The sequence below is a fragment of the Saccoglossus kowalevskii genome, chromosome 5 (genome assembly GCF_978046115.1).
Source record: "Saccoglossus kowalevskii chromosome 5, keSacKowa6.1, whole genome shotgun sequence".
NCBI classification, from domain to species: domain Eukaryota; kingdom Metazoa; phylum Hemichordata; class Enteropneusta; family Harrimaniidae; genus Saccoglossus; species Saccoglossus kowalevskii.
In genome coordinates this window covers 41534485-41550425 of record NC_140645.1, presented here as the reverse complement: position 1 = coordinate 41550425, position 15941 = coordinate 41534485, and the positions used below count along the sequence as shown (strand labels likewise).

General features: G+C 36.5%; 1 protein-coding gene across 1 annotated transcript in view; it reads right to left on the bottom strand.

The window, feature by feature from the left end:
• LOC100369099 (uncharacterized) overlaps window positions 1–15941 on the bottom strand; it is a 155864-nt gene that overhangs the window by 13768 nt on the left and 126155 nt on the right. The window contains exons 58-71 of the mRNA XM_085499013.1: window positions 13689–15570; window positions 12785–12932; window positions 11508–11637; window positions 10443–10940; window positions 9514–9682; window positions 8256–8641; window positions 7351–7619; window positions 6363–6599; window positions 5514–5708; window positions 5160–5363; window positions 3972–4145; window positions 3139–3666; window positions 2156–2440; window positions 682–1035 (exon numbers count right to left, since the gene is read on the bottom strand). Of these exons, the coding sequence (XP_085355139.1) occupies window positions 682–1035; window positions 2156–2440; window positions 3139–3666; window positions 3972–4145; window positions 5160–5363; window positions 5514–5708; window positions 6363–6599; window positions 7351–7619; window positions 8256–8641; window positions 9514–9682; window positions 10443–10940; window positions 11508–11637; window positions 12785–12932; window positions 13689–15570 (5459 nt within the window). The remainder of the gene's footprint in view (window positions 1–681; window positions 1036–2155; window positions 2441–3138; window positions 3667–3971; window positions 4146–5159; window positions 5364–5513; window positions 5709–6362; window positions 6600–7350; window positions 7620–8255; window positions 8642–9513; window positions 9683–10442; window positions 10941–11507; window positions 11638–12784; window positions 12933–13688; window positions 15571–15941) is intronic.

Genomic DNA, 15941 nt, shown 5'->3' with positions numbered 1-15941 from the left:
AAATGAATGAATCTGAGAGCTTTATCTAAGGTACATGAATCTATATTTATACACATGTAATATCAAAGCAATCAGACTATCACTTTTTACCAAAAATGACAAAAATATTCACCAAAATTAGAGAACTAAAGATATCATTACAAAATGAACAAATCTGAGAGAGGTTCACATGTAGTACCTATATATGTAATATCAAAGCAATTGGACTTGCGTTTTTTAACAAGAAGTTGAAAATATCACCTTTTACCAAAAAAGACATAATTTTAATGAATGACATAATCAAAATCTCTGTGAATTGAAATCATATGAACTATTCATATGCTATTCTTGAAAACAGTTCTATTTTGAAAACAGTTCTATTTTGAAACCAGTTCTATTTTGAAAACAGTTCTATTTTGAAAACAGTTCTATTTTGAAAACAGTTCTATTTTGAAACCAGTTCTATTTTGAAAACAGTTCTATTTTGAAAACAGTTCTATTTTGAAAACAGTTCTATTTTGAAAACAGTTCTATTTTAAAAACAGTTCTATTTTGAAAACCATGCCTGTGCTTACATGGGCTCACTCACAAAGACCAAACACATTTGATTCTCATATTCCCAAGGGCTTTTCATTGTTTTCATTGAGCACAGAACAAATAAGAATTTGGATTAATCTGAACAGAATTTCATTTTTATTGTACCTGATAGTGTTTTTCTTTCAAATCCAATTTTGCTCTTGCATATCTTAGTTCCCAGTCTTGTAAAGCTTCTTGTTCTTGATGTCTTCTTTCCTCCGCCAATCTCTTCTCCAACTCTGCCAGCTCTATTTGCTGTTTATTCAACAGCTCTGCTTTCTTCTGCTGCATCTGTTCTGGTGTTAAGTTTTGCTGCAGTAGTTTATTCATCTCTTCATCATGGCGGTGTAGCATCTTGTCACGTTCTGCGTCGTATTTATCATGTAGTTTGGCTAGTTTTGCTTCCACTGCAACCTGTCGCTCTGCAGCAAACTGTGCATCAAGATCAGACATCTCTTGGGCATGTCTTTTATCAAGAACCTAAAGAACATTTAAACAAAAGTTACATTATCATTGCCTATTGAGGGCAGTATTCAGAAGCACAGGAAATAGAGAAACCAACAGTTAATTGAAACAGATTCTTGTATTTCAGTTGTGCATAGCATGTTCACAAGGTGAAAACACGCTGATAGGTAACTTTCTAGATGAAAATAATCAGAAATTCTTAACATGAAGGAATCATGAAAGGTTTTGTTTAAATGATATGTACTAGTTTGTATGTTTGTGCATTGACATTGATCACTGGCCAGTTATCGTCTGAAAACACGGATACACATGGTAATGATCTACCAATGAGTAACATGGCATTGCAATAATGGGCAGTATACGTTATTATAATTGCACATATTGAATACTGATATGGTCTTATAAACGTTTTTCCCCATATTTGTTTTAAATTAACTTGTTCAGCTTTATCCCACTGACAATTTACTAAAAACTTATTGACATATCTTTTAATTTTCCCCTACATTTCAACATTAAAGTTGTTCTGTCAGTCAAATTTTGTCTCAAGTCTTTGGCGTGTGAAGTAGGATTCTCTGTTTGATGATTGAAATATTTTACAAAATTTGATGTGAAGCATTAGATTATTTGGATATGCACACCACACTTGAATTTGTCTTGCCCTTTTGAATTTTTAAGATGACTATTTTACTCCTATTACCACTGTTTCTTGGCAAACCTCCAACATCATGTACTTCTTAGGTTAGTCGAGTTCAAAAACCACACAATATGTCAGGTTTCGATTAGTATCACTCTAAATAACATAACTTTCAGATTTAACTGTTGGCATAGTTACTCCAAATTGAAAGGGCTTCCAACTTTTGCTGACAATACAACTTAAAGTGAACAGGTCATCACCTGCATCTGGGAATTGAGTCCTAAGCGATGATAACAACGCACATTAAAGCAAAGGCTCCACCCCATCCCCACGTAAATAGGTAATGAGTTTGCACTCTATGCTTTCCATATAAATGTGAATGTTTATTTCAATTCTGAATCTCTATCTACAGTGTCAGAAGTTCAGAAATGTCTACACTAGGAATACATAAATACACTGGAATGGCCCAAGCCATGGATGTCTAAATGAGAATAAACTTACAGCTTTGACAACAGTCTCGGTATTTTCAGTTCCCTGTTCTTGTATTCCCTCAGTTATTGCTTTATGTTCAGCGTCTTTCACCAGTTTACTTCTGACGTCGGCCAATTCTTTCTTCTGAGCCAGCAGCTCCTGTGCCATTTCGACTTCCTGTTTGCGTTTCTGATCTGCTAACATTCGTTTCTTGCGTTCTAGTAATTTATCACGCAGAGCTAGCTGCTGACGAGCACGCTCACTGTCAAGTCTGTCTTCTAATTCTTCCAGCTCCCTGGCATGTGCCTCCAAGAGCTGAAACAACAAAATCAAAGTTCAATATATTTTTTTTTACAAGTTTGAAAAGACATACATGTAAGCTGTATTTTTCTTGAATTGAATGTTTTATAATTCATGTTACACTAAGCCAAAAATACCGCTGTGATCACAAATGAGTAAACACACAGTGATATGTCATGAAATGTGGCATAGATGAAGTTTTCTAATATCTCGAAAGTAAAATTTATGTTGACCACAAATTTTCTAGCTGCCAAGGTGATGTTTGCATATGCATATTACTAAAATTGTAATGTTTTACCTCATGTGAACATGCATTTTTTTTGTACTAAACAAAGGCCATTCTGAGTCAGGATTAAATGGATAAAAAAAAATATGTTCAGATTGAAAAAAAGTAAAAGTACACTCAGTCTGAATTCAGCGGCGCCACCAAGTGGGGGAGATAGGGTTTCCCCTACCAGGGTGTGGAGTTTTTGATAATTCTAAGTTAAAATGGAGCATGGCTTCCTTGAGGCCAAAATTACTATCAGACAGGTCACAGTTGAAGACTGTGGCCACATGTGATCCCTGGTCAATCAGAATTTTATGGTTGCCAGAGGATCTGCTCCCCAGGGTAAGGGGGCACATGGCCATGGCATGAGGGCTCTGCGCTCCCGTTCCCTTGTTTATGATGTAATATGATGTTCAGATTAAAAACAAAATTAAAGTACACTCACTCTTGCCATTTCTTCCTCTGATAAATCTTTTCTAGCGGCTAGTTCAGCAGCTTGTTTGTTTTTCTTTTCTCGAATTAGTTTTTCTCTCTCTGCATTAGACTTCTTTGCATCACTTGCTTCCTGTTGTTGAGCGTTGTCATCCAATTTACCGTTCAGATTGGTACGTTCTTCACCATGTCGTTTCCTCATTTCTTCCTGTACACGTTCATGCTCACGGATAACCGCTTGTTCTTCCATGGACAACCCGGCGATGTTCACATCAGATTTCAATCCCGAGGTCAGATCTGGAGCATCAAGCTTAGAACCTTGCAATTCTTCATCAGCACTCAGCCTCTTGAGGGCGTCCTCTTCAGCTTTACGTGCAGCCTCTTTCTGTTTACGCTTTCTGCGAGCTGCCAGTTTGGCTTTAAGTTCAGCTTCTTGTTTTTCGCGCTGTGCAGACAATTCAAAATCAAGGTTTTCAGCGTCTCGTCTGTACTGGTCAAGCATCTGTTGTAGTATGACAGGATCCACTCCATATTTTGAGAGCTGAAAAAAAACATTACAGGCTACTATAGAGAATCTTGTAAAAACAAATCAAATTCTTGGTAAACTGGAAATCAGTACATGGGTTTCTTTGCAGCAAAGTCTGGCAAACAAATCTACTAATCTTTTTTAAATGAACGACTGTAATCTGCACAATTTATGATTTTTGGAAGGAGGACATTTATCGGTACGTTTCTGTGACACTCAAGGAACCAAACCAAACAAATACTGCTGCCAATAGAATTTGATTTCTCAATTATTGACTACATGTAAGTTTACAAAAACCATTTAATTCAATTAATACTCACCTTTTGCATTACACCTCTGTGTGCTTCCTGCATCTCTCGTGTCTTCTCTTCATCGATATTTCTTCGGATGTCTTTCTCATGCATAGCCTCTTCTGATTCTAATTCAGCTTCCAGAGCCTCCATTTCTTGTTTCTGTCGTTCAGTTACCGCCTTCATATCATCCTTGGGTCCAAGCTATCAGAATGATGCAATTGATAACGATATTGTAATGTTTTATAACATCACCCTCTTAAACCCTCCATGGCAAGCAAGCAATGTGTTAACAATGATAATCTGCAGGTTTTTTTCTAGAAAAAAACTGCAAGAGCACTGTAATAGGTGATTTTCAGTACAATTGCGAGATCTCGCGAGATGCATGAAAGACGCGCGTCGAACGTCTGCCGCAAAAATCGAACGATTTGATTTTGAACTCGAATTTCCTTATTTCGTAGCTCACACCGACCGGCCGATCTTCGACAGAGGAATATTGCTTCCAAATACCCTTACTTAATCGAAATTGTCTATCATCAAATGCGGACAGCACATTATTAAGCATGAAAATGTCCCCAAAATACTTTCGCGTTTGTCGAATCCCACGCGATGTTTGACGCCACTACGACGCTATGACATTTGTTTGTCCTGTTTTTACGTTCGATTTCACGCATAACGCGTGATTCTCGCAGTGTACGGAAAATGGTCTATTCAGTGGCGCCACCAACCGTTACACATCATAGATTCAGATGTAAGCACTCAACATGTTTGAAAATGTACAACTTATACAGTACAATGATCACATAGCCCCCCCCCCCCAAAAAATGCAAGCATATTTTGTTGTACATGTACCCTTGCAATAACCTTCATTTTTTATCCATATTCTCAATCGAATTACTCAGTTTAGAAAGCCCAGAACTGAGCAAACTTATGACAAATATAGAAACATTTTGGCTATGAACTTCATTTAAAAAAAAAAACTTTCGCCATCTTGGAAATAACACAAAGTATTACTACATCTGGAATTTGCATTTCTTAATAAGGTAGATAGGCAGATACGCCTTGCAAAATCACAAATTTATGCCATACTGTAATGTATATAGAGATACAGATGTATAATATTAAATTTATTAAACTCCACAAAGTATGCACTCTGCAAAAACATTCACTGTACTGGCTTTTTTGTATACTCATAATAACATCAAATTGTTTGTTTACCTTTTCTAACTCTGCATCTTGTTTACTTTTCAAATCTCTGATTTGTTTCCTTTTCTTTTTTGCCATTCTATCTTTCAATGCATTAACCTGTACAGCTTGTCTCTTGTCCATTTTATCCAGAGCCACCCTCTCTGATTGTCTCTGTGCTGCTATCATTTCTTCTTTCTCATCTATTGTAATAACACCAGTGTTCTCCAATGATTCCTAGAAAAAAAAATATTGTCAACAATTTTGACATTCTGATTTTGTTACTTAGATTCGGACATGAGTAATTCGCTTAGCATTAACACTGAGTCCCACATTTACCTAAAAATAACAATATGGTTTTAATAACTATTTCAGTTAATGACTTACTATTGCATTAGCTAGGTTCTCAGAGAGTTTCTGTTGTTGTTCCTGTGTGCTTTCAGTTGTTTGTTTCGTCAGTGCTTTGGCCAGGGCGGTAGATTCCTCTGCATGCAGTGTGTCTATCACTGATTGGTGTAACTTTAGCTGATTATCACAGTCTCCTTTCTTCTCCTCTGGAGGTGGTATACCAGCTTCTTCAGCCTAATATTGAGAGATATATGATTATCAGGAATTGGGTTTATATATATATATTTTTTTTTTACAGAGATCAATATCTCTCAATGACACTATCCCAGCATTCATTTTATTAACACAACTTTCCCTGGAAGGGTTGAAAAGGGTTACAAATTAGATATAAGGGTGGGTGTGTAGGCAGCAGTTTCCTGCGAGAACATGTTTATCACCAATATGTATTACTATAGGGCAAATTACGGGAATATTTTTAATTTTCATTGTTTTGAATTAGAAATTATTTTTGCATGTTTTACTTTTTCCCCATCGAGTCCACTGTATGAATCATGTAATCCTTGTAAAAGTAATATCACGTTTATTTTAAAAATTTGGTTTAGCTCTGACACCATTTCTTAACCTAGTATAGCATAAAGCAATCTATTCACAAAAACTTTCATGTATATGTATTTCATTGAGCTTCCGTGGTACATATACCCAGGATATGGATTGAGCATTTTTGGGTGTTCAACTCAAGGCAGGAACCAAACTGTCACATACCAATCATGGGTACAGTGCAACAAGCACTATGTTACCAGTGATCCAGTGATTAATCACAGAAAGTTTCCAAATTCGAAACCAAGGCACTTCAAGCCAGTGCACATATGTTTACTATGATGACCTCACCTCTTTGACATGCTTCTCTCGAAGTGTTTTCTCTTTCTGTTTTCGGCGTTGTGCGAGTCTATCTCGCAGATCTTGTGTTTGTCTCTGCTTTTGTCCATCTAATCTGGCCAGCAGTGCAGCTAGTTCCTTTTCGTGATCGGACATTATTCGATCAACCTCAGATTGTGAAAGATCACCATCCAACTGAGATGCTAATTTGGATGACATCTTCTGCAGAACTTCTTGTCGTTTATTCTCCTGAAACATTTCCAACAAATATTAACCAACTTAGCTAGATAGATTGCAAATGTACATATCAGTAGTAGTAAATTGTTCTGGGTATGTTAATAAAAGGTTGCTTCGCATTTTTCATATAGAAAATTATTTACAAGTGGTAACCCACACTGATAGGAAAGGTGAGTCTAAAATTGAGGGATTATTGAATGTCATCATTTTCATTTTTGACCAATTTTGCAATTTTTTGTTGTTGATATTTTTCTACAAATTTCATTGTGAATTTTGGACTAAAATGGACAAAATGTAAATTTATTTTAATAATTTAAAAGTACAATTTTTTCAACCATAGTAAGTTTTATTGCAAAGCCACTTTCTCAGTATTTTATTTTCTAATGAAGCAAACTCTATGGAAGAAATCTATATACCCTAAGAGTTTGAAATGGGTCACTCCGGTTAAATTGTTGGAAAAATAGTGAAAAATGATAAAAGTTGCATTTAGCATATAAACCGTTACAGACCTTTGTCATTTTTCATTTTAAAGATGGAGTAAACAAACTTATGTTCATACAATAGTGAACGAAAGACAAACGCATACACGACACATACAACAAGGATTACTTCATAACCACAGTATCTCACAAAAGGCTACCAGTAAATGAAAATGAAAAACATTCTCTCCCCTATGAATTGTGACCTACCCACCCCATCATGAAATAATGGTTCACTCCAAATATTACTGAAAAAACATTTACTGTAAAGTTTGATTACTCACATGCTCTTCAGATAATTTATCCATTTCCTTATCTTCATCATCATGTAGTTCTTTTTCTAATTGCATCCTTTCAGCACCTTGTCTTTTAACCAGATCAGCACTTGACCCTCTTCCAGATACTGTCTTACCATAGATATTGTAGGTACCAAGATTACCTCCAAGACCGGCTTGTCTCAGGATATCTATTGAAAGTGGGATGCTACCTGAGTTGATCCGCTCTAGAAGTAACTGTAATGCTTGCATGAGTTCTTGATCACGTGAACTGCCACCTGCAATACAAGTAAATATCAATTTTTTGTTATAAAACTTATAATAATTGGAATCAAATGCATCTCAAGTTAGTCTGACAAATTTTAATTCATTGACTCAAGAATACAACATTCTCTCATGATTTTACAAATAACGTGATGACAAAAGTTGGTAAGTAAATTATTTAACTACTGCTTTGACAGTCAAAATTCTTATTTTACAAAAGACACATATAATTTAATTATTTTCGTAATTACATCTTAATAGACATCACTTATAAGACATGCAATACTGAAAAACAAAGGTTTTAATTTTTATTTGTACCATGTGAAAATTCAGGAGAATGAAGTCACTGCTATCATTCATGAGGTTTTTCATGTCATTGGTGATATATTGCAAATACATTATGCAATCCAGTCTTCATAATAGCTCTCGCTTGGAAAGCTGAGCAAAGTGTGCAGTAGTGATTAATACTGCAGAGTAAGCAGTTAGCTCTGAGAAATGAACCCACAACTTCCTTGATGTGAGATGAATGATAACTATTGTATTATTGCTCAGGTCAGGGTTTTTAGAAATTGAAAATAAATTTCCTAAAATCAACTAACATAAAAAAAACCTTAGTTGAAATACTATGAAACAATGACAAACTATCGTACCTAAATTATACTGGCGGGTCACGTCACCTCCACGGATAGTAGTATTAACCACAGTAGCTCCAGCGCCTGTCATACCCGATTCAGCAGCACCATCACGCAATGCTTGACGCCGTCGGTTCTTCTCAATCTCTTCAAGTTTCGACAAGTCTAAGTTATTTAACATGTTCTTCAACTCGTCATTCTGTCGACTGATTCTATCATAGAAGTTTTTCAGTTCTTCCCTATGTTTGGCTAACTGTGCATTCAGGTACAGTGTCTGGTCTTCCAACTTATCATAGAATGTCCGTGCATTGAAATCTTCCAATTCTCCATTCTCTGTAGATTTATAAGCAAGTCCACCTTCTATCCCATCTGGTATACCACGTGGTCCAAAAACAATTTCCTCTCTATTTTAATAAATACATAAACAAGTCACATATAAACAGTCCCTGTCAGTAATCATAGTTTTTCTGTTAAAGGGCTCGATATTCTGTGTTTGTCATTTATTTTAAATCTATGTAATTTTTCGTTCACTGTGAGATACGCCATTTTGTATGATATTGAATATAAAAACAGAATAGACGAAAGTTATAGCAACATAAAAATTTGATCAACGCAGACAGATATTTTCATGTTTAATACACATTAGATGATGGGCAATTTTGATAAGGTTATTTCAACGACATGTTCCCTCGGAAAGATTGGAGTTTTGATAAATACAAAAGTTCAAGTTAAAAATCAAAGCATCCAATTGTTTATGGCTGACGTTTGATCAAAGCCTCAAAATCATAATGCAAAATTAATCAAAATCATCTCATAGAAGTACAAAAAATCATCTATTCTGAGCCAAAATGAAATTTGTGGCACGAAACATTATGCTACATACATATTCCAACTGCACTTAGAGAGCTGGAAAATCATTTTCTTGGGGCCCCCAAATGATCACTTATTTCATATTTGAAAGCTTTGGCTGTGACTCCATGTTAATTATCTCACACAAAGCTAAAATTGATCACAGTATCTAGAAATGACTGTTGGTATCTCGTTGAGAGCAAAAAAGCCAACTGAAGAGAATTCTTCTTCTGTTGTTGTGTCCACTGCCCCAGATACCATGGTTACATATGTAGGACTCAATGACGAAAGAGAATATACATGTAACACTATTTAAGAAATAACAAGAAATCATATGGCATTCTCGTTCTCAGTGAGATTTCGGCAGACCATTTATGTCTATTGGATAACCTACATACATAGTACATAACACGCCATTCATACATACCTATCATAGTCACAGTACTGTAAATAGGGTGGGATCTGTGGAGGTGCACCAACATTACGATACTTGGGTTTCCACATTTTCATTGGATAAATACCAGCATTACGAGGTCGCCACACAATAACAGCAACTATCACCATGACAATACATGCAGCGAGGAATGCAAGCATACCTAGATAAATAAATTGCATCATATATTTATTGTACATTTCAATAAAGCCAATTATGCAATAAACAAACTTAATAACCAGTGTTTTTGAAAATATTATTCACCTACTCAAAAAATATGATTGAGATACATATCCACTGCATCTGGTGAATACCATAATATTTCATTACATTTAGCTTTTTTCCCCCTTGAAATTAGAACTAGTTTCAAACTGCAGATCAATGAGACTAGTTCAAACTAATTCATATCCTGTAAGAACTAGTTCAAACCAGTTATATTTTCTTTAAAAGAACTAGAACAAAGCAGTCTTAATCTCCTGTAAAAACCAAATCAAACCAGTCTCCTAATCTTGCAAGAACCAGATCAAACCAGTCTCACTACCTGTGAAAACCAAATCAAACCAGTCTCCTAATCTTGCAAGAACCAGATCAAACCAGTCTCACTACCTGTGAAAACCAAATCAAACCAGTCTCCTAATCTTGCAAGAACCAGATCAAACCAGTCTCACTACCTGTGAAAACCAAATCAAACCAGTCTCCTAATCTTGCAAGAACCAGATCAAACCAGTCTCACTACCTGTGAAAACCAAATCAAACCAGTCTCCTAATCTTGCAAGAACCAGATCAAACCAGTCTCACTACCTGTGAAAACCAAATCAAACCAGTCTCCTAATCTTGCAAGAACCAGATCAAACCAGTCTCACTACCTGTAAAAACCAAATCAAACCAGTCTAGGAAATCATCTTTATCAAACTGATTCTTACCTATAACAAGCCCCCAGTCTGGTTCCTCATTTAAAACATTATTTCGAGTGACACCATAGTAAACTAAGTTTGAAGGTGATGATGGCTGAATACGATTCTGGCTGTCATCACAGATAGCACCATCTGGTTTGACCGATATAATCATCTCTCTGTCTGGCTCCTGTGCATCAGCAAAAACAAACTCTCCTGCTTCAGTGAACACATGTGCGAATGTCCAGATTGTTAGGTTTGTCTCCTCGACGAGGAATTTCAACTCTGTGAACGCCCCGTAGTCAAATGTTGGGTTGGAGTTATACAAATGGTCCTTTACATACACGGGATAATTGCTGAGACTTCGGTCAGTTTCGTCAATGTAAATACGGAACACAATCATATCTTCTATCTCCAGACATATAACCGGATTAGGAATATACGGTACATTGGTAACTGGCGACGCTGACTGTAGAAGTTTTCGTCTCGCACTTGCTGGTACATAGCTGGGAGAAGCAGTAATTGGTGCTGAAATAAAAGAATATATAAAATAATTATTTTATTAATCTATAACAATGACAAGAAACATTGACTGCACTGTCCCTGTGTTGTTTTTACTGGCAGTAGATCTCAACGTTCAGCACAAATCACATATACACCAAAGACTCCATGCATAAACTGCATAGACTGATAACTAAATATAAAATGGTGATTATGATTACATATACAAGCAGAGAAACTAGCATAGATACCAAATGATCATTAATTAGCTATTTTTGTTTGAATCTCAAAAAGACTATGACATGCATCTGTAACCAAGTGTGCATGATTCTGATACAAAGTCTTGCTTCATCTGTTACAGACTGTGATAACAAGTATTTTTGACGAAATATTTCTGAATGAAATTGTATCAGAATTTAGCATTTATTGCTGCCAGTCAGCCACATATGATTTAATGGTAAAGAAAATCAACATATATTAAGTTATCCCACATTACTTTTAGTTTTTATTCTGAATGTGATTGTTCACGCCAAACAATATTTCACTTGAAATGATACTTTGTATGCCATTTTAAGATATATTTTATCAACTTACTTTGCAAGATGTCCATCTGTTCCTTGTCTGTGATGATATGACCTTGTATTTCAGTTGTAGTAAAGCTAACAATGATAGTTAATTTGGTGCCAGATGTGTGTTGACTTGGGCCAACAGTGTTAGGGACAGTCTGCAATACAAATAACATAATATTTTACGTCTGTCACCGTATAGCCACAAGTTACAGTTATTGCACTGGGTATTTTCATCCTACCATATTAGGAAATGCAAATTCCAAATATGGAACAATTATGCATATAAGTGCCCTCTAATGATAAAAACAAACATGGCAGCCCCCAAGGTCTGACCGGACTGCACACTAAGAAGTTCGCTAAATCTGTTCTAAGTTTTTTGGATTTTGGTATTCCCATGTATCCTTGGGTGTAAAAGATGTATAATAATAAGGTTATTACAAGGATAACATCTTTACCATTACCAGTATGACTTGGCTGTCTGCACTGCATCATGAGAAAATGTTGATATAGAAGACATTGGCATTGAATAAATGTAATCAACTTTGTATTAAAATGTAATTCCAGCTATATAGCTATTAAAGAATATGATTATGGTATGCAAGTATGTGATATGTTATTAAATAACATGCAAATTGAAAAAGTCATGTGATATGCTCATTTCTGTTTATGCAAGTATCTATTGGTTAGAGCTATATTCAATTGAAGTGCACAGAACAAAATCATTTTCAAATGCTCGCAAATCATGTGTTTTCGCTTCTCATATGTTATCTTCACACTGCACATCACCGCATACAATGGTAAATAGAAAACGATAAATAGTGTCTTACAAGGAACTTGTTCTCGTATAGAAATATTACAAAATAAAAATTATTCTATTGTTTGTTTGTTTTTACTGGCGAAACGTTATTAGCGAGCATAAATTTCATGAAAATTTACATCATGATTTAATTCATTAAGTTTCAAACATTGGCAACAACTATATCCGTTCATCACGCTCCAAATGACAGTGATGTTACGAATTGCCTCTGAAGCCCATTGTTGCACTAGTAAATGTACTTGCATCAAGTTGCAGGCCGAACTTACATTTACAAAATGTAGGTACAGCGGTGCCTTTTTTACAGCATAAAACCCGCCATACTATGCATACCTTGATAACACCAAATTAGCAAACCTCAAAGTTTTGACAGCCATGTCACCAAATATTAAAAACACAGCACAGGTTGTACAACCTAATCATAAACATCATAATCCACCATTATCAACGTGATAACACAACATAGAATATCAAAAAGTAGTAAATACCTCAGTAGTGCTATCGCCTGTCAAAGGATCTGTAGTAATTATCTGTAGCTGTGCTGCGGCATTCAGTGTGCCACCAATAGTAGGTGATGTGGCTTCACAGACTGTGTCACATAGTTCTTGTGGTGTAACATAGGAAGTACACTGACACCTAAAAAAATACAAACATTGACAAAAGCATATTGATGTAAAAATATAAAAAATGCCTTCCAAGATTATTTTTGACAGCTTACAATATGTGTGCAATATTTTATGGTCTGAATTTGTTTGGATTGCAGGAAATCTGAACTGAACGATTTCAGTGCATATGAACGTTGGTAGTTGTTACGTTATGGCTTATTAGATGTACAAATTTCATTTGCTGACATTTTTAAACAGTGTTTCAATGTGCATAGATTCACAAGGATTTGTCCTGAATTATCATGGATCAATTTAACACTGACCAAAACATCTCCCTCAATTTGTGCATATGCATACTATCAAATAATTGTCCTAAGACCCCAGTGAAGTTTTTTATGTATGTTGTTTTAGTTCAACTTTGAATTACCGTAAATACTGACATAACCTTTTCCCTACCAGACTTTACCGCCCGAATATTTCTGAACTTTCTCCTCATATTCTGGAAATGAACTCCAATTTTGGAGCCAACAGACAATATGAAAGTTAATTTTGCTCAAAAATGTGGCTATTTTTGTCATGATCTTCGAAGGAAAGTGCAGATTATAAATAGGATTATTTTGTGAATTTGTGATGAAAAGAGAAAACTGGTTGTGAAAAGGTTAAGCCAATTTAGCACTGAGAAATGTTATAAACAAAAAGATCCCTTCCCAGATTGTTAAATTTCATAAGGAAAACTTTGCCTCAAATAAAATATAAAACATAAAATAATATGGCATGGTATACTGACCTGGCAAGATTAATATTAAGTGTTCCCCCGTCAACACCACATGCAGGTGTACAGTCATAGCTATTGGGATCCACACACTGTCTGGAACTAGCAAGTCGCAGCTGAGTAATATCACAACGCATATCTACTTGTGGCTGACAATCACTTGCGTCGTTTCCGGAAGTTTCTTTATCGTCAATCTGATTGTAATATATATAACCACTCCAACATACACAAGCTCCATTAGATGTCTGGAATGCTCGGTTCGCACCCTCACAGATACATAGGGGACTGCCAGGAGGAGCATATGCAGAGCTTCCACACGGTCGACAGGCTTGCTGCCCAAGCATGTCATTATATGTATCTTCAGGGCAGTCATAACACTGATCATATCGTTGGGCTTTCTCTATGTTTCCATACATTCCCATGGGACATGGAGTAGGGGAACCAGAACCAGCCGGGCAATAGTATCCAATAGGGCAGGGGTTGTTTCTAGGATCTCCGGTTCCTTCTGGGCAGTAGTAACCAGCTGGGCAAATGCGACACTCATACCGTTCAGTATGATTACCGTAAGTACCTGCTGGACATATCTGACATGAACCATCAATATCTGGTCTGATATTAGCATGGTTGACAGCCATGTATCCAAGAGGACACTCAACTGGAACCTCGCTACCTTCCGGACAATATTTAGGAAAGAAGCAGCGAGTATAGAAACTGGATCCTAACGGACAATAATAACCACCTGGGCAAATCGGTGGATCACCAGTTACCCCTTCACAATAATGTCCAGGTCGACACACAACTTCTATTGAGGCTCCTTCTGGGCATTCATAGGTAGGTCTGCATGGAATACCATGAACATTGATGGTATCATTGGGACAGTAATATCCAGGGGTGCAAAGTGGACAATCTTCATTGCTGACTCTTCCAGTTGTTGTACTCATCCTACCACCAGTGCAGGGTTCTGGATATACCATAGCTCGCTCACAGTAGTGACCAACTGGGCATGGATTTTGTCGATAATTCACAATGCCAGTGTCATTACACCAAAACCCAGGGCGACAAGGAGTGCAATCTCCCTCACTGGTGGCACCGGGGGTATCACGGAAAGTATACAGCGGGCATTTAATTGGTGCTGTTCCATTCTCACAATAATAACCAACTGGACAATCATATGAAATTGGATCTCCCTCAAAACAGTGCTGGCCAGCAGGACATGCCTTACAATTGGATAACTGACTAGCTCCAACTTCCTCCCTCAGTGTTTCATTCGGACATGGTATCGGATCTTCTATTCCTTCGGGGCAATAATGACCAGATGGGCAAGGACCAGCACAAACTGTATCTGGAGGGCATGGATCTTGATCCGGGTTTGCAGGAGGAGAATAATCATCTGGTGTATAGTCTTGACTACCTGCCAAACAGAAATAACCAGCGGAGCATGGACCAACAATGTAACCTCCTCGACAGTAAACACCTGCTTTACACGGCTGGCACTCGTAAGCAGATTTCAGCTTTGTGGTGTTGTCATACGTGAATGTCCCATTTGGACATGGTATTGGGTACATGGTGGCAGCTGGACAGTAATGATACGCTGGACAAGGCTGGGGATCTGGCTCCAAAGCACTTTGACAATATAATCCTGCTTGACATGCTATACACTCATCAAACCCTTCACCTGGTTGGTAAGTCCCGGTAGGACAGGGATATGGCTCAGTAGTACCATTCAAACAGTAGTGACCAACAGGGCATTTAAGATGACCTGGTTCTGGGTGTGAAGTTGTGTCATTAGCTGGACAATAAAATCTTGCATAACACAGACCAGTTTCACTGGTTTGACCATAACCAGAGCAGTAATGACCTCCAGGACAAGGAGAACAATCATCAATACCTGTAGCACCTAGAAAACATAAAAAACATATTTAATAAATCATAAATTGAACTCATTTTTTTTCCTTTATGCAAATGAATAACAGAATGAAAGTGAATCAACAGTTATATTCAATGAATTTGACAAGTGTTTCTATTTATTGACTTCAATACAAAATATCAGTACTTACATTTTATTCATTTTAAAATACAACTCTTTCAATACAATTTTATTTGAAATTTAAATGCCGATTGAAATGTTTTGACCAAACTTTGCAACTAAAGTTTATTTTGAAAGTCAACACAGCGGATTAACATCCATAATTTCTGTTAAATATTACATGATTCTGGCGGACAATGTACTGGTTTCAAATTATTTATGTTATTGTGCTCTAATGTAGA